Below are 27,896 nucleotides of genomic sequence, written 5' to 3' on the forward strand. Positions count from 1 at the left end.
TCACTGCAACATGATATCCTTCAGATTCTCTTGAAGGATCGTGTCCTTCACGGCATGAAACACAAAGCGGATGTTTTCAGTGTCTATGGCAGTGGTGAAGTGATGGAAGAGGGGCTTTCTACGGTTTCTCCTCTTTCTGTCAAAGCACTGCACCAGATAACGTTGAACATCTTCTAGCCTGTGAGGGTCACCTTTGAAGTCCGAGAAATACTTCTTAATGCTGACAGTCTTTACCTTCTCTACAAGAAGATCCATCTTGTTGAGGAATAGGATAATGGAAACATTAAAGAAAAGCTTGTTATTGACTATTGTCTCAAAGATATTCATGGACTCCACAAGTCTATTTGTGCGTCTGTCTTCCATGAGAACCTGATCGTATTCACTGGAGGAGACCATAAACAAAATTGAAGTTATTCCATCAAAGCACTGGAACCACTTTTGACGCTGAGATCTCTGTCCACCTACATCCACCATCTTGAAAGGTATTTTTTTAATGATGAAATCATGCTCTACTATCCCCTTGGTGGCTTTTCTAGCCAGCAAAATATCTTGTTTGCTGGGGAAATAATTCTGTAAAAGAAAGGAGAAAAGTGTCAAAAATGTCCTTCAAAAATGCTGGCTAATGCCAGAATATTGAAGCAATGGGGGGAGGGGAAAAAAAAAAAAAAAAATCAACAGGAGCCACGGGTTTCTAGTTATCAAGTGAAGAATGAATACTTAACTTTAAAATAATGGACTGTTGACCATTTATCTCAACATATTGGTAAACAGCTACAGAAGATCCTGAGACATATGAGAATAAAAATATAGGACCAATTCACTCCTTCACATCTTTATGCTTCAAGCCTCCCATTTTCAGGCTGAAGTCTATTTTATCATTATGAAATTCTTAGCCACAGTGTTATTGCCATTTAGGCACTGTTCAGTAAAGCAGATCTCCAAATCATCACTGAAAGGATTTTTTTTGAAATGTAGTTTTTCATAATTCATTACTCTTACAAAGCACATCTTGCAAGCTTTAGTGGAAATACTTCTTCCAGGTTCACAGTCCATGACCAGCGAGTACAGCAACATGTTCTACCGCAGGTTGTGGCCCAGCCCACCACTGTAGAGAGACCTGTTCTTCAGAAGCTTATCACTGTTACTATTTAGGAAAATCATTTCCCTTCTTTCTCCTCCAAGTCTCTTGAAAGATGTTTTCATTACTGATTTTGAATCCTACAAGTGCTAGTAATTTTTTTTTATTTGATAATTTTTCATCCTGCTACCTCAAGTAGCACCAGCTATCAGATCATCATGAAAACTGAATGAGATTCACAGACTGCACAGAAGGACTGATAAAAGAAACTATGTGCATAAATAAAACATATGGAAAACAATATTTGTTATCTATCAAAAAAGATTAAGCAAATACTAAGCTTCAGTTTCATAAGGCTGGAGTTCACTATTTCTAGAGTAAAGAACTTAGAAGTTATTTAATGCATCGCTATTTAAAAAACAAAAAAAACCCCCACCAACCCCTGTCCCCAAAAAGCATTAATCATAGCACACCCAGGCTTCCATTATCTCTTTGAGCTCTTTTGGTTTAGAAAGAGAAGGTATGTCTTACCAGCTGACCGATCCGATCCAGGTTATCCAGGAAGTATTTCACTGATTCACCCTGTGGAAAAGGAAAGAGATGGGAACTAAGCTTGTTTCTAGGATAGCAAATCCAACTGTGTTTTCACTTTCCAACATGCACAGAGGTCTAACATAGCAGTATCACATGTGGAAGCTTGGACAACATCCTGATATGCTTCAGGAGCTGGAACAATAGCAGTACTGCATAGCTTAATCCATGTAAGCTGCTGATAATGAAGTGGAGCTGCCATAATACACTACTGACATGTAGGTAAGGTAGTATTTCTTCAAAAGCAATTCTCTGTTAGTTCTAGAAAAATCGAAGTTGAGTAGAGATCTGAATAAATGCTCAAAGCTATCCAGTAAATCGCCACAATGAAAAGGAAGTGTTATTAAAGTCAGTCCTTTGCTTTGGCTTAAAGAATTTTTTTTTTCCCCATTGTATGATGAATGCAGTTAACTGACACTGGGTGGGAGTAAGTGAAACATATTTATTAGAAGCCAGCGTATTTTGTTTAAAGTTCATAACAGTGAACAAAAGCATATCCTAGACTGGTTGGCATATCTTTAGAAAAGTGAAAGATTTAAGTCACCCACAATTTGTGATAATTTAAGCTAGGCTTGCTTGTCAAAAAAAAAAAGGAACATTCTGAAGGACTTTCTCTTTTACAGATAGTTTCCCTTTTAGGCTCAAGGGTTTTAATAATGGATTTGTTGATCTTGTACAAAACGCTTTAGCAGTTATATTGAGAAGAATATAGGCAATGTTTACAAAGAAAATTTATTCTTGGGTGAAAATGCGTAAGAGGTTTTGTGTTTTGTTTTGGGTTTTTTGTTTTTTTTTTTTTTTAAACAAGCGTGCTCATGTATCACACTCAAATCAACCGCCACTTTGCATTAGTGGATACAAGAAACCCTACACATACTTTTTAGAAGTAATAAAATTGTTTCCATATAGATGCAGACTTTACTTCTGCAGTGAAACCATCGTTGGCAGAAGCCCACTCTCCTTCAAAACACTTCCCTTTCGTGTCTTCAGATGAAGATGATCTGTTCAGTAAGAAAGCTTTCTTCATTGTTTAGGACATGTGTCTTGCAGTTGTAGCCATGTCATAAGAATGATAAAATGGAAAATCCTGCTGCCTTTTAATAATTTTAGGCAACAAAACACATTATATATATCACAGATCAGGGCCGTGTCAGTAACAACCAAACTGACAGTAGGTGCCCTCACCAAGTCACTAATTCAGAATGAGAACATTCTCAAAATATCATCTCAGATTCCAACAGCAATATAAATGCTTAAACCATACATTCTCTCTACACCATAGGCTTGAGACAGCAGAATAAAATTACTCCCCTCCCCTTACAACTGTAACAGATGCTACCACAACAGTTCATTTTGAAGAATCGGACTGCAGACCAGAGGATTCAGTGTACATACTTTCAGCATAAGGCATAGACAAAAAGGAGCTGTAACTTATTATCTCCTAACATTTTAAACTGGAACTTTTCATAAAGGAGACAGAACATGCATATTTGCAAAAAGCTACCATGTATCACAAAAGATTTACAGTGGATTACCAGCAGAAAAGATGACTTTTTGGGGGGGAAGTTTCAAAGAACAATTGCTCTAAGAGCTTCCTTACAATCATGAATTTTCATAAGGTGAAAGTAATTTCCTGTATTTTTTGGCACTCTGTTGGATCAGAAGAGATATCACAGACCGCATGAATAAGAGAAAAGGTCTTCCTGTACAGCATTAGTCATATTTAGGAAATGGGAGAGCCCTAAAAGAAAAAGTCACTGAAGCTATAAAGAAACCCCAAACCCTTATCTATTGTGCTTTGTCCTACACAATGCCTTTAGATGTGCAACAAGACCGCAAACAGGCCATCTCTGATACAACTTGTTTCTATTTTCTACCCAGTTGCTTTAAGAGTCCTTGCCTTGTCCATATACCCTCCCACACTGAGAGCAGGAAACAGCTGTACGCATGTAAACCGCTGGGACACACAAGCAAGTTTACCTGATTTACGGCTTGTGCCGCCCCTATTTCCTGCCCCACGCATCCATCAGTTTAACATTTTTCACATTTATAAGGAGGTAAGAAAATAATCTGATTAATGAGAAAAATACATGTTCATTTTTGCAGTTCATTCTCTAGTTTCTTATACAGCTCTTTGTAACATTGCAGTTAAGCCAAATAATTAATTCTGGGAAGTTTTAAGCAGTAATTGCAGAACACTTGGATAGCTGAGTAACCAAGTCAGGTTGCTGGAACAGGTGTGAACACCATATGCATGGTCTGACAGATCTGAAGATGTCTGAATATTCTCTTCCAGCACAGAATTCAAAAACATCCAGTACTTAAGTCAAAATATCTGTTTCCAGTCAAAACAACAAATCCCTGACAAGCTCCTCAGGGTTTGAAGTTAAGAAAAGCTCAAAACATTAAAGCACACAAACCTGAAGGGAGGGAGAGGAAAAAAAAAAACCAAAACAGAACAATACACAAAAAACCCCCACCCCAAACCCACCCCACACACTTGGAACCCCCTACTTTAAAGTTGATTCCTTGATTAAGTCCTGCGTTATGGCCTATGGAAGTGTGGATTCAATTGCTGCTCCAAAAACTTCTCAAGTAACCTTGCTTTACATCTTAAATCAGATCTTAGTCTGATTCATAGAAAAATTGGTTGCTTCTGGAAGCATGTGGGGTATTTCAGTTCATCGAGCAGGCAGCACAGAAAAACTGCAGACAGCACCAACTGACTTGATGAATAACTTGTCAGTTATTTAAATGAGGAAAATATGGAAACTCCAGGTGTTAGGACTATTTTGTATTAGTACTTTTAATCAGAACAATTGTATTAACTGAACATTCATTTAGCTTTTAATTTTTTCCTTGTCATCCAGGGGAAATAGATAGCAGTATCAATTAGATCTAGAAGTTAAGTTTATATAGCTTTGTATCAAACTGCACTTGAATGCAATTTTGAATTCCGTCAATAAATTATTATTTATGCAAAGCCATCTCATGCTTTGGGTATTATACACACAAACAAAAAATGTACTTTTGTGTGTGTATATATATATGTGTATGTATATAAAACACACACACAAAGAGTTTACGAATTGTTCATCAAGTTAGGTTTTTCATTCAAGGCAAATTAGTATCAAAATCAAAAAGTATCAGCTGCCTCTTTCATGTTGAACTTTTTTTTTCTCTTTAAGACACTGGCCATAAACAAGCTGTTTTGGCTTTTTCAGTGCAAAATCTTAGGGTTTCTCCGAAGTCATGTAGCCATTCAACTACATTCAAAAGCTGGCTTAGCACTTCAAATGCTCTCCTTTTCCAAATCTTAGCCAGTTATTTCTGGTTCACTGGCATGACGTCCTATAGAAGTGGCAGCTAATATTTGCAATTGATTCATCAGATACTAAAAATATCTTTATGCAGGTCGACATCTTCAATCTTACTATTTTAATAGTTCTAATGAAAAAAATTAAGTACTCTTTTGAGCATTGCAATCTATTTTGAACTATGTTTGCAAGCAGCAAAATAGAAATGGAAGCCATCAAAGCTATTTATACTAATTATACTATATTTAAATACCTAAAGATAATCACATCATGGTGTGTTCACTTAAAAACAAACAAAAAAGGTCCAGGTTAGATGTGTCAATCTTTTACAGGCTGGTGCGTCAAGAAAAACTCTGGCAGCTCACAACTTTCCCAGATCAACTACGTTCACAGAAGACTGTTGAGCGTCTGTCTTTTTAGATTTAAAAAGACTCAAATCTTCTTGTATTTCCCTGTTAGTACACTACTTCCTTTAAAAAAAATTCTAACAGTATTCATAAATAATATTCTTAAAATCTGAAAGACATTATTTCATTTCAACCAGCATTTTACTTGGATACGAAGCACCATTCTGTCACAGTCACAGCAGAGTGTCAGTGAAGCATGTCTGTACTGACATTTCTTATTTTTTTTTATGTTTAACCAATTGTCTATTAGTATATTTCACATTTCGAAAGCTGTATCAAGAAAGTCTGAGATGACCATCTATTTTGCTGTTGATACAAGTCAGCTAGCTGTTTTTTTTTTTTCCCTCTTCATAATAAATCAAGATGTCAAAACACTGTCTCCCATCCTTGCCCTGTGTTTTCCAGGACAGTGGCGAGGGGGGAAAGAATGACCTCTGAGTTATGAATTTTACATAATTCAGATACTCCTTTTTAGTACACAAGAGCACAGTATAGACCATAAGTCTTCCTTAACTTCTTGCTCACCACACAAGAGTTACCACAAACGCTCAGATGATTCATTCTCTCACTGCTAATCTCTTCTCCCTCTGCAATACATATCCTCTGAGTAACAGTTTTGCCAAGTGGGACCAAGTGAAGGAATAAGAGATGCTGTTCCCATTGTTCAGTAGGATGAGTCACTGCACATCTGGGAACTGGGGGAATCAAGAAACACAAACAGAAGGCCTAAAGTGAGCCCACAAGTTCCACAATGCAGCATCGCTATTGGATTTTTCTTTTTTTTTTTTTTTTTTTTTTAAAACTGCCCTATCTGCAGTATAAAGTCTAATGAAGCCAAAGAAAATAGTACAATTTGCTTAAAAACTGACTGGTGGAGGAGAAAGAAAAGGTAAAATGTAAAGTATACTCTTGCTTCCTGAAATAGTGCTCTAAAGATCTTCTTTTATATCCCGGATTATTTTGAACACAGCATTCTCAGGGGCAAAAGACATAAAATTAAGAAGAAATATTTATTCCATTTTATTCTACATATTTTGTACTATATTAATGTCATCTTAACATGAGCACCAAGAAAGTTACCATGAAAATAACTAATTGAATTTAACATCTCTGTCACTTCAGGCTAGTTCATAGCACATAGGAAATCTCCCTAAAGAAATATTATAACGCATCTGGCATCACTTCCTTTGCCATTGATAGCCTCATTGCAAAAAGGAAGCAGAAAACACTTGGGCAGAGTTCCCAAGCAGTATTCGTTTCATGAAAATAAATGCACAACAGATCATATGTAGATTGCTTTAAAATAGAAACTCACCAATAAGAAATGTTCTGCAAGGCTAGAATTTATCAACTTGTCACTTCAGCCCTCAGACAGTTATTCAAAGTGACAGTTGGTCAGATCATAAATGATAGTGAAACATCCTATTGTCCAGTACCCTAAAATACAGGCTCATTTCAAACTTTTCCTTCTGAAAACCAGTTCCTCTAAATTCTGCTCTGAACTAAAAGACTTGAAAGGGGACCCTCTGTTCCAAATTTTTTCCTTTCCTTGTCCCAAGGCTTTTTTGGCATAATATTAATTTAGCCCTTCCTGATCATTCTGTCTCTAGCTGCTAAATTTAGAGCGCACAATTTAAGGTAGACCTGTCAGTCTTAGCTTGTTTCAGATGATGAATTAAACCACACAGGAAGGAAATGTTATACTTCAAGGAAGCATGTCATACAGATCTAACAAGATTCCCACGAATACAGCAAAACACACAGAGAAACAGACACTATAAGTAACTACCACAAACTGCAGCTGAATCTGCAAGGTGAAAGCAACAGTGATTCAAATAAAAGAACAGCGGTGTTTGTATCCCACCCTTTATTCAGGAGTTGTAAAACATTCAGCAGCAGGGCTGAGAAACACAGAGGAAATCCAGGAGACCCCAGAAAGAAGTTTGGGAATCTCCCAGCCTTTAACCTCTGAGATCTCAGATGCACAAATGGGATGGACTTAAGGCATTGACACATAATTTCATCCAAAGTGGGCCTTTATATAAGGTACTATTCCATTAGGATTGCCAGAGACACATACTGACAGAATGCAATGCTATGCTAACTTTCAATGCTAACTTGCAAGTGAAATCTTTGTTTTTCAGACAAATACCAAGACCTCATTTTTTCCAAGTTTCCTGGGATGTCGATCACCTGTTGATTGCAACGGGTTTCAATGTTTCCATTTCAGACGTTTTATAAAAGCAAGATATCCAAAGCAGAGGCCCAAGGGAAGAGCAAGGTTAGGAGCACAGAAGTAGGATAAAATAACCAGGAGACCAGCATTTAAAGTGTTGGAGACATTACATCAGCCAAGTTTTTGGGTACTGAGATTAGCATCCAAAACCTCACCAGCAAAGAGGGACACAGGAAATGCTTTTCTTAGTGAGACCGACTGGACACAAGCAGCAGGTTTACATCCTGCCACCATAATGCATACATCCTTTGGAAGTGAGCATGCAGACACGGCTCCAGGTTCCACACTCTGGTTTTGTCCAAGGGAAGTAGTAGTCCTTTACAAAGCCCGAAGACCCAGGGTTAAAATTCTCATGAGGCGCAACTATAAACAAACAACTCCCCCTCCCCAAACCTGCAGGGTCTTCCACCAGACTACTTCTAAATCTGCACTTCTATTCAGCCTCACTGGTAACAGGGCATAGATTTACTACAGCCAAAAGTGTGTTCTCTTCTCTATGACAGCTGATGAATTAAGTATTATTTTCCAAGGAGATAAACAAGTCTGTGCTTGTTAAGAATTCACTCAGAAGGATGCTGAAGTAACCTAAATTGCCCTGAAATGTTGATGCCCATTCTACGCCATAATTCTGTTCTACAGATATTCTACATCCTGTCTGGGCACTGAAATTTATTGACACAAGACAAACACTTATTTTTCATTCAATCACCAGTTCCAAGGCAGAGACTAACCACTTCTCTGTATTTAAGCCACACAGAATTCTAACTATCAAATCTCTCTAGTGTTATTTAACTTCCTCCTTAACAACAGTCTGAGCTACTGGCTCCCATCCAGCAACTCCAGTGCTTATCCAAGTTGCTGCTATCTGTACCCTACAAACATACCAACTACAAAAAAGTACCGTTTGGTTCCAAGCTTCTTCTGAAAACTACCTCTTCTTTCTACTGCCTAGTCATACAGTGTAGGTATCAGATGTTAAAGTCTGAAAATATTTTTAAAATTCATTATTTGTCAGCTCAGGCAATGCAAAAATCTGTCCAAGTCAGGATGGCTTTTTATAAACTCATCCTACATGACACACTGGCCAAACCGCATGCTTTACAGCACATGGATAAAAAAAATAGGTGATAAATATTTATTTAATTTTTCCCAAAAACGTCTAGGCTAATCTGAGTTCCCACATCAGTGATAAGATTTGTGGATCCCTGTGACCGAGTGAAATTCTAGCCTTACAGCTAAGAAACACTCTTAACAGGAGCAGAGTTCTTGTGGTGAAGGGCAACTCCTATGTATTAGCTTTTCTCAGCAATTAAATACAGCAACTCTTCCTGAAAGTGCTGCAAGGAGAAGGGAAAGGGGAGGGGGGGGGGGAGGGTTTCAGGAGGGGGGGTGAAAAATCACATTTTTCCTGAAATTCTAGGTGTTTCTACATCAGCAGGATGTAAATGAGTAATTACTCTTGATATTATGTTAACAATTCTGTCCATTTGTCTCAAATATGCACACTAGCAACAGTGCCTCACGGAGGAAAGGAATTTTCTGTTAATAGACTGAGGCAGGCTTATCCTACACTATAAGTTTCAAGAAACACAAATCCCTATCGTTTTGATTTTACTCCTACTTACTGTCTCTTCATCACTGCTATTCCTGCTTCACAGATTTGCAATGACTGGAAGAAAAGCAGGTGCAAACAGCAGAGAACACAGTACTGGCCACAAACAAAACACAAAGATGCACAGTGCAATACAAAAGGGTTAAGTTACTGCTTTTTTTTTTAAATTCTAGAAGAATCCTTAATCAGTCAGACTTGCACATTAGCTACAGTGATTTAGCATTTCCTAGCTTTTACCGACTAGCAGCTAGCAAGATTCAAGGAGTAGATGCAAGGGGATATATACCCAATTCATGTGGAAGAATCACGGTTATGTTTAAACAACAAAAAAAGTCTGATTACTGCATCCAACATCAGCAGTGTGCCCAGCTCACACGCACTCATCCTGGCACGAGTGGACGACAGACCTAGTCATAAGCATCCCATGAAAGGATTCCTTCCTGTTTCCCTGCCAACTGTCTAAGCGAATATATTGTCTAAAATTGGTGCCAGAACCCTTTCATCTCAAACACCGGAGGTTCTCCGTGAAGTTGAACTAACACACACCAGCTCAACTTTTCATTCCAAGCACAGTCGGCTAAACCGCACAAGAGAAGGCAACTGAAAGCAGCAATCTTGCCACAGTTAAAAGAAAGTCCCGAGCTGTAAATGGAAGGATGGATCCAAGATTCCGGCCAATCACTAGCAAATTACCCCATTTATTCTCAGTGGGCAGCTGCCATGCAAAAATGGGCATTTCCAACTAACATATCAGAATTTAGAAGCAACTGGATGTTTTTACAAGTCACCAAGAACGATACACAATCACGTTATTATGTGACCCTAATCCCATGCTTTTTTTTCAGCAGCTCAGTATGCAAACCTGAAACTTGCTTTGTTTACAGAAGACATCTGCAGAACTAGAATAGACATCGACAAAAAATATTACCTTATGAATTAATCTAGTCAGCAGTGCTGACTATCTGATCAAGACTAAATCACAAGTTTACCAGTGAGTTTCCCTTTCAAACCTTATCAGATCAAGGGATGGGAAATAAATATCTTAGATCTTGTGGGCTGAAAAAACAGCTAACACCAGCCATGAGAGAATGTTGAGCTTGGACTTTTCCATGGCAGGTGGCCAGCTGGAAAGCTAAGCAACTTGTACGCATTTACAACAGGCATAACCTTGAGTATCTCGCAGAACAATGCTTCCTACTCCACTTGTACACCAAAGCATTTGTTGCAGAGTGCCCTAATTCTCCACTTTCTGCGGAAACATCAGCTCAGATATGTTTTACTGAAATTTGTCTACGTCTGTTGTTAAAAGGTGACTATAAGGATTGGAAAGAGTCATTTATCCCTCACATTTATTTAAAAATATGTTTTAAAAGAGACTTTCTCATTTTGTCTGTATGTATACAACCAAGACATTTTTAGATGCAATGCAGATCAAAATGATGGTCTTGCAAGATTCAGAAAGCTGCTCAGTATCTGGAAGTTAGGTTTTAGGTGGAAATCAGACTAAGGTAAAATGCCAGCTAAGTCTTAGTTGCACTCAGGTGTGCTATTTAACAGTTTGATTCCTATAAAACCAAGCACGCAGGCTGTAGAGTGCAGAAAAAAAAAATTTCCACCTTGCTTACATTACTCTGAAGTTTTTCACCATGCCCATTACCTCAGCACTCAACAAGCTCAGCTACAGAGAACACAAGGCTTGCAAGTCTGAGGGATTCCTCAAGCCAGTTTCCGTGCCTGATTTTCAAAAATCATTTGCCCTAGTAATAAAAAACTTCTCTTTTTTCAATAATAGCTTGGTAGTTTTTAATTCTAAGAGGCTGACCAACTTTGAACTATGAAGTGCACCGTTTCTGCCAGCTGTTACATTGCTTGCTTTCCCAGTGACTTCTCACATCAGTGGAATTTCACAAAGTATACTAGCTTGCTCTCAGGTCTGAGAAGGTACTCAACATCTCATGTTCACCCACCTACACTGAGATTGGTATTGCCTTCTACGAAGTCTGACCTTTACATGCACCTGTAAATCCCCTAGATCACTAGTGATCGAGTTGTCTCATGTCATATGCCAAGAACATTTATTTCATTAGTTTACAGCTGTACTTTGGGTCTGTGAGAGAGGGTTTCACCCAAAAAGTGACTGCCCTCCTTATAACCTCATCGCTCCTGCTCCAGTGCCAGTGACAACACTGCACGTTGAGTCCAGCAGATAAGTGATAGTGAACTTCAAACAACCTTTGGTGATTTGAAATAAGCTTCAGTTTCCATTCACAATCAAGTCAAGTTTTCTCTGTGATCTGATTTATAGTCATTACCTCAAAACACTTTTTATTTATTCACATCCAGCCACAACATATCAGTTATTCCAAATACTCTATTCCCTACTGAAGGTTGTTTCAGCATGAGGAGAAGGGGAAGTTCTTCCAAATTTGCACTTAAACCTTAGCACTATTGATATTTTAGTTTGAGGATTTCAAGTAACCTAAACTTCTTTTTATTTCATTTCAGAATTTGTTCTCTTTCAAAACATTCAGGATTGCTTTTCCTGCATTTTTCACTTCAATCCATCCTACCACACAACTCACATCATTACTTTCACTTATGAAACCAAAATTGGAATGGATTTACCTGAGCTGAAAATTGAAGCTGTTCAGGTACTGATTCACTAAAGGATCAAACACCCCTGAGCAAAGACTCACAGCGTGAGATGGGTTGGTAACTGCATGAACAACAGCTGTATTAATGTGCAACTCCATTCTATTTTCATGGGCATCTACAGCCAAGTCCTTTGACACAGTCCTCAATCATTATAAAGCTACTATCTTGAAGCTCAGGCTTATTAGAAATGACTTACCATGGAGCAAAAAAGCCCACAAGTAATGTTGAAGTCTTGTAAAAATAAAGCATTCCATTTGATATTCACTCTCACATGCATCTGCTTTATACAAATTAAGCACTATAAGCATCTGGAAACAAATCTAAAGATGAAATAAGCGATTTGAAATAAGTGACTTAGCTTCCATCCTTAAGGCCTCATCTACGCATGTAAATTAATCAAGCCACAGTGGAAACTGAAGTGGGTTTAACAGACTTCTACAAGCTGTTGAGCAGACTAGCCTATAAAAAAAAAATCCTAATTAAAGCCCCAGTCACATCCTACTGAACTGCAGAGGGGGAAACAGTCCAGCCATGCGGACGGCCATCTGAACTCCTCGCAACCTAGAAAGCATGTGCTGGACTGGGAGAAAGACGACAGAAAAAGAGATATAATAGGTGGTTCTTTTGCCTCCTGCCTACATCTAACACCATTACTGATTCAGTACTGTACTCTGACCAGGCTGAAACTAGATGGATCAAAGTCTTAAACACGCAGAATTCAGAGATGGAATTGAATGGGAAAGATTTCCATCAATAAACCACTATTTTTTCAGTTTGAGAATTTACTGAGTTTTCCAAAGTAGAATTAAGTGAATATCAAGGAAAGCAAGTCAAATTAAAAGGCTTTGGGGGCAGGGTGGAGAGCAGACCTTCTAAGGACAAACACCAACAGTTTGTTCAGGAGTAAAGCCAAGTGAAGCACAAGTCTGCCACAGTCTGAACTGCAGGAATCTGTGTTGTATACAGAGGAGACATTTGAAAGGTGTCAATAAATTACTTCTCAGAGCAACATGTTTTCCACTTTCTCAAACAGAAAATCTTGCATGATGTTTCCAAGAAGTTTTCTTCCCCTCCCCCAAATACTAAGTCAATAATAGAGCAAAATAGGTTTACTCCACAGAGCTGCTGTAAGTATAGCTGCAAACTAATGAGAAGGTGGAGACCATGCTGCCTTCTGCCTTTGTAATAGAAAGCCTTCCCAGCTAGAGCAGGTTCAGAAAAAGGAGAAGCAGAGTACTGAGCTAACCTTACTCTCCTCCTTTGAGAAGACAACTTAACAGCTCTGCTCCTTCCATTAGCGTTCAATTATCAGCTGGTCAGTTTGTGGCGGTTTGTGGCAGTATGGAACCTCAAGAGATTTTCTGGACCAGTATCATGTTCAGATGCATCCTTAAGTCACCTAATCTATGAAAACCTCCACTGTTGCACAGCCACCATTTCACATAAACTCAAAAGTCAAATACTGCATTTCTTCCCTCCCTCTGCTCACCACCTCCTCCTCTACACTCAATACCTTGACTTTGAAATGGAGCCTTGACTTTCAACAGCATGCAAACACTTCAGATACTCTGATAACTTGAAACACAAACAGTTTAAAAACTAAACAGCATCCTCAAGGTACAGGCATTTTAGCATCAGGAAAGATTTATGGAGAAAAGGAACCATTGCTTGGATGAAGGATCAGCGAGATAAAGACATTGCCATCATTCCCGGGCAAGCACCAGATTAAGGTGACCCGTGATCACTTGCGATGCCAGCTGCTTGTTCCTTCACCAACGCCACAGCGTGTCACTACCTCGGCTGCGCTTACAATCAGTCATAGGCTTGCACTCTGCCTCAGATGAGCTTCCCAATTCACAGCAAAGCTTCCAAAAAACATGAGCCAACATAAGCAAGAGCACAGTGCAAAGCAGAACTCCCTAAAGCACCATTTCCTATTGCTCACCATGATTACTCTATCATGGAACTACAGCCCAAGTTAAGCTCTATCCTTGCACGACACGTTGAATACAACACAATGTTTTAAGGCAGAGCAGGCTTGTTAGGGAGACAGCAGGAGCACAGGAAGATAACAGAAGAAAAAGTAGGTTAAAGAAAATTATAATATTTCCAAGAAGTCATTGCAAAAAGATTAAGATTTGGATAACAAGAATACAAGATAGCCAACTGAGCAAGTTATCACTACCTAACTATCCTACCTGCATTTTCCTTTTCAGCTTTCTGCCAGGTCCTGTCTTTTAAAGACCATAGGCTCATTAAACATAATTCACTGTCAGTGTGACAAGTTAAGAACAACTTCAAATATCTGTATAAAAATCCAGGAGACATGCCAGTAAGACTTCCTCATAAAAACATACCTAGTTTGTAATGTTTCGCTCAATTCGTTTATCTGTGCTTGTTACTTGTTGTCAATCCTACATAGCTTACTATAAACTAGGATATTCAGGAAAGTTTGAAAGCATGCGTTACCCATTATCCTTTTAATTCAGTGGCTCCTCTGAAAAAAACCAAGCCTTAACCTCTTACTGTTTTTCCTCAAGGGAACATTTTAGAGAATTTGGAAAGACACTGAGATCACCCTTGCTCGCTGTCCTGATTCTAGGTGGAGAGGTCAAGGTCCAGTACCAATATGAAAGAAAGATGAATTACTACAGAGAACATACAAATGAGGTGCAAAAGGCTGACTTGTAGAACTAGAACTTTCTGAAGTGCATCGTCAGCACTGGTCTTCTAAGCACACAGTGAGCCATGTCAGGGAGATGGGCTTAACAAAACCATTCACCTCTTCTTTTGCAGTGCCTTTTTTTTTCCCCCTAATTTCCTGAAACCAGCCAAAGGGCCAGAAAACTGCTAATACAGTGTACAGAAAGCAGCAGGAGCCCTCCCTTCTTTTACACAGCTACGCCAGTCCTTGTTGGATCTTGAAGAAATGTACGTAACTTTCATACACCAAAAACTTCGAAAACCTCTATCATGGGAATACAAATATAACAGTCTCCATTTCGGATATATCTTTGAGATTGAAGGGTTGAAACCAGTCTGACAAGTGGAGCCCTTCCACTAGAAACAATATTCTTTGATTGTTTTTAGACTGCAGCATAAACAGATAAATATTAACATATGTCTCTGCATAATGCAGGTATTTTGTTGCAACTAGAATAAGACTTGTCCTCATGTGCTACCACCGTTTTAACCTATGCATATGCTTATTACTTAATATATGAGCTCTCTCTTGCTTCCACCAAATTTCGGTAGGAACTGTTTATTAGACTCCCTTAGTCATACAAAGAGCGCATCTTTAAATGTACTTAACTTGCTCAGATTTCTGGAACACATTCTCATTACTGGGAATCTCTACTGAGATACTAGTTGGCAATTTTGAAGTCTCTTGAATTATTGAGATCTATTAGAAACTTTCTGAACATGGAAATTAAACAGCATAATCAAAAGCTAAAGGCTGCTCACTGGGTTAGATTTGTCTCTGCCCAGAACTTTCCTGCACACTAGAAAGGGATAAAGAGATTACTCCAGTGGTTTTTAGCTGCAGTCGGGTACTGGCTCAGGCAGCCTGAACTGAAAGTTTCCTTCCTTGTTTCTCACAGCATGTGCCAGCATTTCTTGATGGGAATGCAAAGATTAATTACAGCTGTACTTGCTCTGAACAAATCCTTATATTCAATACAGTCCTGCAAGATTTAGAGTAGCACTAATTAGGGCTTAGAACAATAATTCTGCAAAGACAGTCATACTGAGTATTTTTTCTAATTATTTTATGCATAATATTTTATGCATAATAAAATATTTTATGCATAATAAAATTAAAGCTTCTTTCCAGAAGCAGGGTGGCATTTATTCTCAAGAGTTAGGAGCCAAAAGGACTTTTTCAGTCTAAGAACATTAGATTTTGTGTTTCAGTGCTATTGCTGAAGGTAAGACATCAAATTATAACTGCTACCACACGCATACAGAGAGAGGCAAGGATGAGCACAGTATTCATTCTGTAAATCTTTTGGGACACCAAGACAGTTCTCTCATGGGCTCACTAAGAGGTAAAGACAAAAAAGTTTGTTCTTAATAAAATACACATGAGTAAAAAGAAATCTTTTAACTAGCAAAATGGCAATCATTAGGCAAGATGCAAATTCTCGTAATGAATTTTCAACATGGGAGCTGTATCTATGAAGTTGTGTCTCTCATTCACCTTAACCACACCAAAAATACAGTCAAGATTTATTGGCATCCAAGGGCCAAAAGCAAAAAATCCTACAGGCAGCCTTACACAGTACCATAAAAATACAAGGCTTTTTAATCTACCTCCAAGAACCTAAAAGTTAAAAAGTAGGACCACACAAAATCTGAATTTCAACCTTTTGGTCTCCATAGACAGCAGGGCATTAATGAATTGCATTAATACCCTGTACATTTTACAGACTTTAGAGGTGATTTTGTCCTAAGTTTTTGATCTTTAAATTAAAAAAAAAAAAAAAGAAAAATTGTAGAGTGCCAGGAATTCACTATACAGAGTACTAGAACAGTCAGTAGCACAGCTCTTTTTAGTCAGCGTCTGTCTCAGTTCCCATATGGTAGGCATATCAATTTCTTGTTATCCACTTATTTATTATGTATGATCTGCTCGTTACTTTCCAACTTATCCTCCCAATTCCATGCAGCCTACATTTCATCCAGCTGTTACATTCTGTCATAACCCAAGGCCAGGAGCAATTCATGGCAGGAATCCTTTTATTTTTCCACAGAGCATTTAGTACAGAGGGCTTTAATCCTTGGTTGAGACTTCAGGTAGGTACTGTAACAGATTGCTATTCTCTAACACTTTTCCATTTGCACTGTTTCAAAAAGGTCATAATTCATGACCTTTCTGGTTCTTGTCATTTCTCTCCAATAGCAGAAAGTATTTAAGAACAGCTAATAACCGTTACCCATCACACAGCTTTCTATGGATGGTTCTGCTTGAGAGAATGACCTCTCTCATTGAGAAAAGATATTGCACAAGTGAATTTTGCTAGAATTCAAAATGATTTGCAGTGTAAAATGATTTATGACCTTAAATTCTCTAAATGGTTTTGAATCCAGCCTACTTTATTTAAATGCAAGTTCTTTTCACCTCTTGCTCAGCAGCACTTAAAGCAAAACTGAGATTATCAAGTGAAGCATTCCTTGGTGTAGGTGATAGACAATGTGTTATGAAGGCATCCTCAACTCTGCCTCCTGTTCCAGCTTAGTCCTCAATTTGAATCTCAGTGACTGTCAAGAACCACTAGCGCTGGTACAGCCAAACACCATGCTGCTCAAGGAGTTCTTCTGGTGGCAGCAGGCCCATAACATATCTCATTTAAGCATTTTTTTTTAGGTGGCAGCAGGCCCATTAACATATCTCATTTAAGCATTTTTTTTTAGAAGACTGCAAATATAATAGGAGACTGAGTGTTTAACTTCTGCAGATGCAAACTGACAAACTATACAGTATTAGCCAATATCCACAGAATTTTGAGAAAAGGTTTCCAGCTGCGTTTTGCTTTATGTTACCTCTCAATTTTTAATGAAACCTAAACTATAACTCACTAACTCTCACCTCCTTTAACAAAATGCCACTTTTGTTTGAGAGTTCTTACTTGAGACTTTGATCCGAAAAAATTTCCTATTTGGTCTTAGAGACAGGATTAGAAGCCAGGGACTCCAACTGCTAATCCTTCCTACCACAGACCAGCCACAATGCTTTGCAGTATTATACTTAAACAAGCAATTAACTTTGTTTGCTGTACAAAGATGAGTGAAACTCCGTAACTTGACCATAAACTTTTGAGGTCTTGGGATTAGACGACAGAACTAGAACCAAGAATTTAAATCTGGACCTCTGGCACTCAATTGCCACAATACTGGCATAAAATCTTGCTTAGATATGTAACCGAATAGAAACATCTCCATAATTCACCCTGTTATGAGTCCAGAGCAGGATATTATTCAAACTGCATAGATAAAGTCTGCAAGTTAACAATCTTTTAAGTTAATATGACATTTTATGTCAGATTAAGCCACTGTTTCAGAGTTCTAACACAACAAAATCAGATTATGACAGACTATTACTGTTATTTTTATAACCACAAACAAGTGGCAAATTTAAGGGAATGCTTAGGTTATATAGCACTATCATTCCTTAAGTGTAACAGCTAAATTCAAACAGGCCTATTTACCACCCACAGCTTCGCAATTAGCTTTTTAAAAAGAAAAAAAAAAAAAAAAAATCATGTTACATTGTTAGATACAGAGGTATTAACTTTCAGCACTAACACTGTGTAGTTACAAAATGCCAAGGCTCAGCAACAGCAAACATGAGTTTCTGGTTTGTAGCACTACTGTCAATCCATTGTATTTTAAAAAAAATTCTGGGTCAGAGTGGTATCCAGATCTAGAAAAGAAGAAAATCCACATAATTTCCCCAGCAATAATTTAGTTCCACAGTCCCCAGCAATACTTTAGATCCACAGGAGTTCTACGAACTAGAAATACCCAAGCAAAGCTCAAAAGTAATTTGGCAAAGAGTTGCTGCCTAGTCCCAATTACATGTATGAAATGGTAACAAGATTTCCCATGCTGGCACCTTGAACATTGTGGCTATTTCCTTTGTACATCTCACCAGCATTGGTCAAGCCCCCATGGATTTCACTGATGAAATATGAGAGTTTCATGGCTCGGGGCGGGGGGAATCATCCTTACAGAATAAGCAACATTCATAGCCTTTTGTGTAAGCTCATATCCAAACAGTAGTTTGCAAAAAGAAGAGCTCATTTTTGTGATATGGCCAATTGTCTAAGCTGGAGTTGATTTGACACTCAGTATTTCCTCAAGAGGAAGTGCATTAGCAAATGCATTATGTCGATACTAGGCACAAGTACTCCTGCATTTCAGTGCTGTGGCATACCTGTTGAAAGAAGAGTAAAACGCTTAGAAACATGCTTTTAAGGCTAACTATACTCTGCTCTTGCATCTTAAAGACAAATGATCAGCTGAAACTTTTTACTTAAGGATTCAAGAAATCTCTATTAAAGTGCACTGCAGAATTGTGACAAAATAGAGCCCACTCTGTAGATTTCATTTAACATGCCACTTCAAAAGTCACTTACTCCTCGTGTCAAGTCAGCACTCTGCTTTGCTGCCCAACCTCTCAATTCACTTGGCTAACAGAGGCAGTCAAATGCTGCCACATAACCTCCATATGCTACAGCAGCTGGCACATAGCGTAACTCCTGATCATCTTACATTACTGCCATACCTAGTATTTCTATACCAAAGTAAAGCCATTTAAGCAACAGTTTGTCCACTCTGTATCAAGAATTAGCGGGAATGACTAGTGCCCTCACCTCCATAACACCCAAAACACACAGCTGGCTGCCTATAAGGCTTTGAAGCCATCAGCTCCTTGCGTAAGAAGAATGCAGCAACAAAGCTTAATGCAAGGAGCAGGCTGTTCACTATGCAACATTTCCAGCACACTATCTGCTCTGGCAGGTATAATTTAACCATTTCGATTTATTTCAGGTGTCTGCTTAAAGGAAAAAACCACATAGTTAATTCATAGGGGAGTGACTCATATCCTATTACAAATATCCTCAAAACCCCCACACCACAAAACACCCAGAGAATGGTGAATCGATATAAAACAAACGGTCTTTAAAACATTTTCCAGAGTCTTCCCACATCCAAGGCTTCAGAGGCTTTTAGTATTTGAAGTATTACTGGAAGTGTTCCATATAATTCCCTGTGCAGAGATCTAAAAATAGCTATGGACACAGTAGTAAGTTTTTGTCTATGTTTGCAAGCCCCTTACTTCCCTCTCAGGAACCACTGCTTCCCATTAATGCTGACATTTATTTTTTTTTAAAAGGAGCTATTAAAACATTAGAAATTATTTCAACAGTCCAGTGAACATCAATAATAATAATAAAAATAATAATAATAACAACACCACCACCACCTCAATAATAACAATTAAATTTAAATTGATACTCTAGTGATGCATCATGAATATATTTTGTATATTAAGAATAATTGCATTAAACACATGCCTTTTCCAGCCTCTTTGGATGGCCATGCTGTTTTCTGTGTCAAGATGGGCGGGTATCTGTAAGCGTAAGTCAGAATCTAGTCTGCCTGCATGTGAATTACTGCAGTTAAGTCGCCTTAACTGCAAATAGGCTTTGGAGTTCAGAGTAAATAGTCCCATCAACCCTGAAGAGATGAGAATATGACTTGTACCACACAAGAAGTTCAAGAGCTCTTGAAATACATAGTTACAGGCTAGAAAGACTTGGTATTTTGAAGGGAAGCAGCAAGAATCATTCAAATAAAGATACTGCTTTGACTAAGAATAGTTAGGATGGAGATTTAAAACAACAACAAAAAAACCCCAACATTGTGCATGTTTAAAAAAAACTAATAAAACAATGTCAATTTTGCTTTAAGAATTGATGAAGCCAGATGATGGCCTTTGCAGATGTGCTCATTGATAGCTTAAGCTCTGTAACAGTGCTAGCGCACAATATGTATGTTCTGACCATGACAAAAATATCATTTCTTTGCCTGACAAGCCTTATTTGTCCCATCTTTACCCACAATGACATGAAGCATGCCAAGCTGGAAGAAGTCAAAAAAGTAGCTAACCTCGCTTCAGATTTTGTTTTTTCTGGACACATTAAAACAAAAATGAATGGCTTCTCATATTCTCCCACTAGAGACCTGGGACAAAGAAAAAACCCAACAAAACAAAAACCACCTGACCAAAGCAATTCCTATGGGCCTTAGTCTCTATGATTTATGACATAAAAGGAAACATCATTTATGGGTGCAAAAAAGCTTGCAGATTATTATACATGCACTTAAACTCCCAAGTATACCCAAATACTTGTTATTAGGCTCAAACTGAAGAAGCTTCCACCCTTTCAGCTAAATCATAATTGAAGTCCCAAGGTCCTTTCTCCGAGGAAGCCATTCAAAATAGAATTTGTCTCCACCTGCTGGCAATGAAGAATTAACACCCAGTTGCCCAAACTACCACAGGCAACCTCAAAAGAACGAATGTTACAGGACATTGAAACACATGATAAATGTATTCCTTTCTAACATACAGACAGAAAACAGGGTAGGATAATGAGGGCAAGGGAGAAGAGAGAATAATCACATACTGATTACAAAGGAATTCCTATTCCAGTAGTTAAAAAACGAGGACAGAGACATGACAATGTAACCAAACATACAATGAAGCTTTTGTCCCCAAACTACTTGGCTTGCATACAAGGAACAGAGGAACTTGGGTCGGTGGGGACAGGCTAAGGCGGGGGAAGACCAAGAGGCTGATGTTTGTGAAAAGAAAGTGAAGTTGGTTAGTCTGCTTTAAGAAAGACGGTGAAGAAAAAAAGCAAAAAGGCACCCTGCTATTGTAGAATCCACCCCCTCACTTCTGAAAGGCTTGAAGACCCAGACAGGGATTTACAGCCAGCACTTCTAGGCACTGAATATGAAGCAGAAAACACTCAAATGCCCAGAGGCAGCTTCTGTGGTCCCAGAGAAGCAGCTTTCAGATTGTATGAGGTTATGGTCAGAGCCATTTTCTTTCAACAAGTTTGCTACTGCTGAGTCAGTCATTAAGCTTAGCATTACAGACCATAGGAAGACACCTGTACACTGCAATTTTCAGCTCTAGTTAACCAACCACCATGTTTTACTCCTTGTTTTTAAACAAAGTCACACAACTTCCCACAGAAATATAGAGTTCAAAAGCAGACCAATATAATCCTACAGCTTAGAAGTCAAAATAATAACAATAATAAAAAAAAAGCTGCTGTTCAGTTGACTGTAAGACCAGGGTGAAGAAAATGCAAGTGCTGAAGGTTGTTATTTCAAACATGGTTGAGAAGCATTCAGAAAGATCACAGTAATGTAAAGCGTCAAAATTTTGGTGATGATTTAAAAACTATTATAAAGATAAGAAATTCAGTTCAAACCAAGCATATTCTATTTAATAGCTCACTTATACTAAGTAAGAAAGGGAGTGCTGATGCAGAAGTTTTCTTTAGCCTTAGTTAAAATCAGTTCAGAAAGGATTTATTTTCTCAGAGTCCACTATATCCGGCTTCTATTTATTTACATGAGTCTATATCCAGCAAGCGTTTAAACTAAATGAAGGTATGGGTTTATACACATCACATGAATTATAATAAGGCATCTCCTTAAACCACCTGCTTTCTTTAAAAAGTTACACAGTTTTACATTTTGTTTTTTAAAAGGAATTGTACAGCTGCTAAACCCCATATACTCAGAGAATGACTTCACTAGCAGCAAGGCATGGAAACTTGTTTAAGTTATTAAGGTCTTAATATGTTTAGTGATCAATCGAGAAGTAGCATTTGTATCCTTGAGAACAATCTATTACATTTTAAAAACTTTCATGCAGTAAGTGCTTTTCATTTACAATTGATGTACTTTATAATCTCCTGGTGATGCAGCCTGCACAGTAAAATAACACCACCCAGGATTTTCAAGCTGTTAGTGCCACAGACGCATGCAGTGGGACTGAGTTACATGGTATGTTTGTAGTACACCATACCGTTGCACTATTGGCAAGTTAACAGTTCTGGTGCCTGCAGCAGCTCCAGTTGCCCCAGTAACTTTAAGCAGGTTATATGAACGCCATCCAAAAAGATGCATGATAGAACTATACCATGATGTTGAAGATGACAGCATATTAAATGATCATTTGCATGCCTGTGTGCTTGGTTTTCGTGGGGCTTTTTTATTTGTTGGTATTTCCTGTTTAATCCTCAAAGCCAGAGAATGCAGAGGTAGGCCTACTAGTCTTGGAATGCTATTTATTCAACAAACTGGGCTTCTTTTTTCCAGTTTGATGCAATTTTATTGCTAACCAGTACAGGAATGAACCTCCCACATGATCCTAATCTGAATCTCCCCTTAAAAACAAACCCCATGCTTGATCATAGCATTTCCCAGGAAAAAAAAACATTCTTAGCAGGCTGCTGATGCAATTATTTCTTATTATACTGGATTCTCTTAGTAGTTGTCTCATGTTAAATTCAAGTTCCCTATGGCATGAACCACCTTTTTATTCCACGTTTGAACAGTGCTTAGAACAGCAAAGTCTTAGTCTGTGTCTACAGACGCTAGGAATTATGGAACAATTAATCTATTTTCTCTCCCTCCTGCACATCCTCCTCCCCATCCCCAGTGCTGTAACATGGAAATTGTTACATTTTTAGCCTAAGGAAATGAGGTTTATACAATCATCCTGTGACAATTTTACCTCGTCATTTTATTTATTCTTTAGCCATTTACCAGTCTCAAGATACTTCAGAGACAGATTTCAAAAGTATGCAACAACAAGACTCAAAAAGGCATCTTATTAGTGGAGACAGATGAGTACCAAAGGGCTGTAACATGAGTTTAACTACAGTATTAGACTCTAGAGAACCCATGCAGAGGAGCAGCCTGAGGAAACAAACTACAAGAATTTCACTGCTGAATTTCTCTAGTTTTTCTATAGCTATACCGAGTTCCTTTGTAAGAGTTTGAGACTATACAAAGCCACATTTCTATCCTCTATATAACTCCATTAATTAAACATTGATAGCATATCCAGGCATGAAGAATTTCACCTTTAACTGCCTTTTTTTTTTTTAAAAAGAAAAGCTGAATGAAGTTTGGGGACAGAACATCTAAACCAAAGAATTCTACCTGGAGATTAAAGCATAATTAATGTCAAAATCATAGATACATTTATTAGAACAATTAGGACATCATCCCACATCATCTTCCATGAACTAGTAACAGTGGTACTAAGGTGCATCGATCAGTACCTCGTTTCACTGAGCAGAGAAGAAAAAAGAGAGAAAAAAGCATCTCCATCTTGTACATAGGAAGAAAAAGGAGTGGATTATGAACAGCTGTCAGAAACATTTTCCATACCAGAAGTGCAGCTATTTTGGCACAAGAGCATGAAAACCTAATAACAAGAAAGCAAGGAAGATAGCACATTTTTAAGCTCACTGTCATCTTTCAGTTGCTTATCCAAGTTTCACTTGCAGACGTCAGGATGAAAAGAAACAGTCAAATAGCAGCAGCCGGAATGGGCGTTGCATTCACTTCAAAAGATCTGCATGCAGGAATAGTTTGCCAGTATCAATATAGTGCAAGCTGGCAGGACTGGAAAGTTACAAATTAAGTGTGCCTTCATCAGTGACCTACTATGAACAGACCTACTGAGCTGCTAAAATATTTTTAGTTCAACCAATTCCTGCCTTTTTTGGTTCCCCTTGCTCTTCCAGTTTATCCAGTCTTGTGCACTTTTCCACTCCCTCTTACTGCCATGTAGTTTTTCAAGTTTGGCTCCAATTACCACTTGTTTCTGCTGCTGAAGTGCTCAGATTAACAGCATTATTACAAATGGCTCATATGATGGCTAAATCCTGCACGTAGCAAGCAATCTTTCAACTGAAGAGAGATTTATACAGCAGGGAACTTTTTTCCTTCCACCATGAAGATGGACGTACTCACCAGCTGATACTCGCTCCGACGGCTGAAGGCTTCCTTGATTCCCGAATCCCTCCACAGCGCGCCCAGTGCAGGTACGTACAGCTGGAAGGTGGCAGGCTCTATGGGCATTCCAGCTTTGTTTTCAAAAGCCATCAAAAACATTCCATGCTTCTCATTCTCGGTGTACTGCCAAGGGATCCCCAGTTTGTCCCGTGCATCAACCAGAACCCTGCAGCCCTAAAGAATGATTCAGATAAGAAAGTCAGTGATAAAAAGATTAAAGTGTAAAAGAAAAGGACTCAGAAGTACTTGAAGCTTTTTTTTTTTGACACTATTCTGGTGAGACTGAACTCAGGAGAGAACCATAAACATTGTTTATTGCAACAACTCCAACAGAAATAAGACAGAAAAAGCTTGCTTGTGTAAGCAACTTAGCCACAATATATTTCTCCAGGTAGAAAAAAATACTAGCAGCAACAGCTAGTTGCAACAAGCAATACTACCAACAGATAATAAAAGTAAACATCCAATGCATAAGAAAAGTGTCCAGGAATCAACGTGTGATTCTCACAGCTGTAGTTTTAAGAATGACACCATGCCTGAAACCGTTTTCTTCTATCTTCTTCTTTGCATTTGGGTTTTAGATATGGGTTTTAGATACCAGAAAGGATATACTAGCTTTCTCAAGCTTTAGGAGATCAGAAGAGCATTAAAAAATATTGTTGAAGGAACATACTGTATATTCTGGTGAAGCAAAGTATATTGAGCATCCAAAATTGAGGAAACTTAGTAACTTCCAGTGCTGTATGTACCCACCAACTAGTTAAACAGTTAGGTTAAAAAGATAGCAATACCAAACTAGCAAGATCCAAAAAGCACATTGCTGTAAAGCACGATTTTGACACGATCTACTTGGATGCTATACAACTCAGCTATCAAACTTCACAGATTTCTCTAAAATTTGCTGTAAATTAGCATCTTCCGTTGAGACACTTTCATCCAAACGGCCACCTCCAGTAGGAAAGCCCAGAGGCAACAGGACTGAAGACACTGCAGAGATTTCAAGCTACTAGGCTCAGTAAATCAGGTGCAGTTTTCCATCAGCACCAGCTTACTTTTGAACTTGCCACACATTTGCTAAGAAGTAGGTTTTGGTATTCTAATTCTGGAAAAAAAAAAATCTGGAAGAAAAAGCGATCTAGTTCTCAAATTTAACTCAGGATTACTGAGACTGCTTAATTTCACATTTTGCAGGTTTTATGGAAACTTAATTTCGTATTTATGGCAACAAGCCAAACACATGAGGTTAAGTAACTTTGAAACTTCAGTCTTGAATCTAACTGCACCTGTACTAAATACCTTCAGATGGCCAATAGTTATTTCTCAAAACTAAGCACCATTTTAATAATGGATAGATCTGTTAATGGTGGCTTAGCATCTCAATTACCAGCTAACTCATAAGTAAAAATCTGTGGGGTATATTAAACTACTTTTCTCGTTGTGTTGATCTTTTGGTTTTACAGTTTATGAAAGTAAATAAAATAAAAAAACAAAATTGAAGTTCTGTTTCCACAGCTATTCACATTAATCTCCACATTATTGGACTGATTTTTTTTTTTTTTTTTGCATACTTTAAGCTATCACGACTGCATGTATGTTTTCTTAACACTTGAACCTTTCACCTCTCCAGTGCTTTAACAGCACCACACAACAAGAACAGTAACTTTCCCAATGGAAATTAAGATTGGAGAGGGAAGTGAGACGCAACTTAGTGTGAGTGTCACAGAATAGGAACCCAAAGAGAAGCACCGCGGTTGTCACTATGCAACAGTGTTACTGAAGTGCAGTTTCCCAAAAATGTAAATATTTATGATTCTTTAGTGATTGTTACTTTCTTTTTATAAAGTAGAGAATGTATCTCCACAATACCATGAAAAGACTAAAATTGAACACATTTACAAACTGCTGCTTTAAATTCCAGACACAACTATTTAGTAACTCTGTCATACAGACCAAAAGCTAACTCTCATTCCTAGTTACAGAGTTTATCCCTTTATTAACAGAAGTCTTTAGATCTGCATTATTTGAACGCTGTTAACAAATGTAAGCATGAAGAAAAAAAAAAAGACACTTACAAGGTTCTGTCTCTGAATTGCAGATGCCTGCATGACATCTCACGACCTTAAGACACTTTTGCAAACCCATCACTTGCACAGAACACCATCCCGGGTGCAATTCAAAGCCAGTGTCAGCTCCCCCTACCCCCGGCTGACAACCTCGAGATTAATTTTTTCCAAAGCATTGTGGTAACCAAGACTGGTGGGACACCGCTATTTCTAGGTATTTAATGCCAGGTTTGTTTCTGTTCAGTGAGAAGTGTTTATGAACAGAAACAGTTAATCGGCGCTGTGTGTCGGCCAGTGATCACCACCGCCCCACGCCGCGGGCCCTGCCCGGAGCTCCCAGCCCACACAGGCCAGCTCTGACCTTTCACCTGCTTCGGCTCCAGCTCTCTTCAACCATCTCCTCCAGCCGCTCAGCTCCGGCTTTTCCATCTTACAGCTTTCAGACTGATTTAACCCTTACCCATCCCACAGCTAACCCAGTCCCTTCAGAGCGTCTCAAAGGAACGACGGCAAGACCGCACAATTCCTGTTCGGACAAGCGGTAGTGGGACCTCAGTCTTGGTGTATTTCCCCACACTGTCGCTCTGCCTTTTCCTGCTCCCACTGGAGATACGCAGGATCTCGAGAGACTGTTGTTAAGGAAAGTTTCATCATTTGGAGAAAACCACAGAACAGAGTTTCAATCAAGGGTGTAGAGACTGCTCCAGTCCCAGAATAGTCACTTATCTGCTGGCTGCTGCTCCTTGGAAATGCAGGTTTGAATCTCCCTGCAAGAGGGACTGGGGCAAGAGAGGGACTAAACTTAGACCTCACAGACCCTATGCAAGTGCATTAACTACCATAGGGTTACCCACGGGGAGTGCGTAGCATCAGCACCTTCCTCTGACTGTTTGAGAGAGAAAAATGGTTACCACCAAATCACATACAGAGCCCGATCTGGGACAAGGTGGCAGATTCAGATGCAGATACATCAGCATTAGCACTGACAAAACAGAGACATACATAGACACACACAGAAGGTCAATTTTAAACACTGAATGCAGAACTGTTAGGAAACGGGTTAGCAGGAAAAGGAATGCCATCCTATGCATATCCACAGGAACAGCACCTCTCAAAATCAGAATTTGTAGAACACACCAGCTTTGAGATATACACCTAAAATGCATCAGGAGTAAAAGCTTTACATAAAGAGCAAAATAGCCAATGTTTCTTCCCCCAGCTTTAACAGTTAGAAGTATTTGTGACTCAGCAAGATCCTCAGTAAAGCAAATCTAAACTTAACATTTCTCCATCTCCACAAAACAGTTCTATAAATG

General features: G+C 38.6%; 1 protein-coding gene across 1 annotated transcript; it reads right to left on the minus strand.

Moving 5' to 3' along the window:
* On the minus strand, nucleotides 1-27,896 carry GNA12 (guanine nucleotide binding protein (G protein) alpha 12; the record flags this gene model as incomplete). Its single annotated transcript, XM_009582901.1, is given in 5 exon segments — nucleotides 1-570; nucleotides 1,610-1,660; nucleotides 24,476-24,694; nucleotides 27,164-27,183; nucleotides 27,826-27,896. Coding segments are annotated over 5 exon segments (931 nt in total), but the record flags the coding sequence as incomplete, so codon positions are not given.

This window comes from Fulmarus glacialis, unplaced genomic scaffold (genome assembly GCF_000690835.1).
Source record: "Fulmarus glacialis isolate BGI_N327 unplaced genomic scaffold, ASM69083v1 scaffold22968, whole genome shotgun sequence".
NCBI classification, from domain to species: Eukaryota; Metazoa; Chordata; class Aves; order Procellariiformes; family Procellariidae; genus Fulmarus; species Fulmarus glacialis.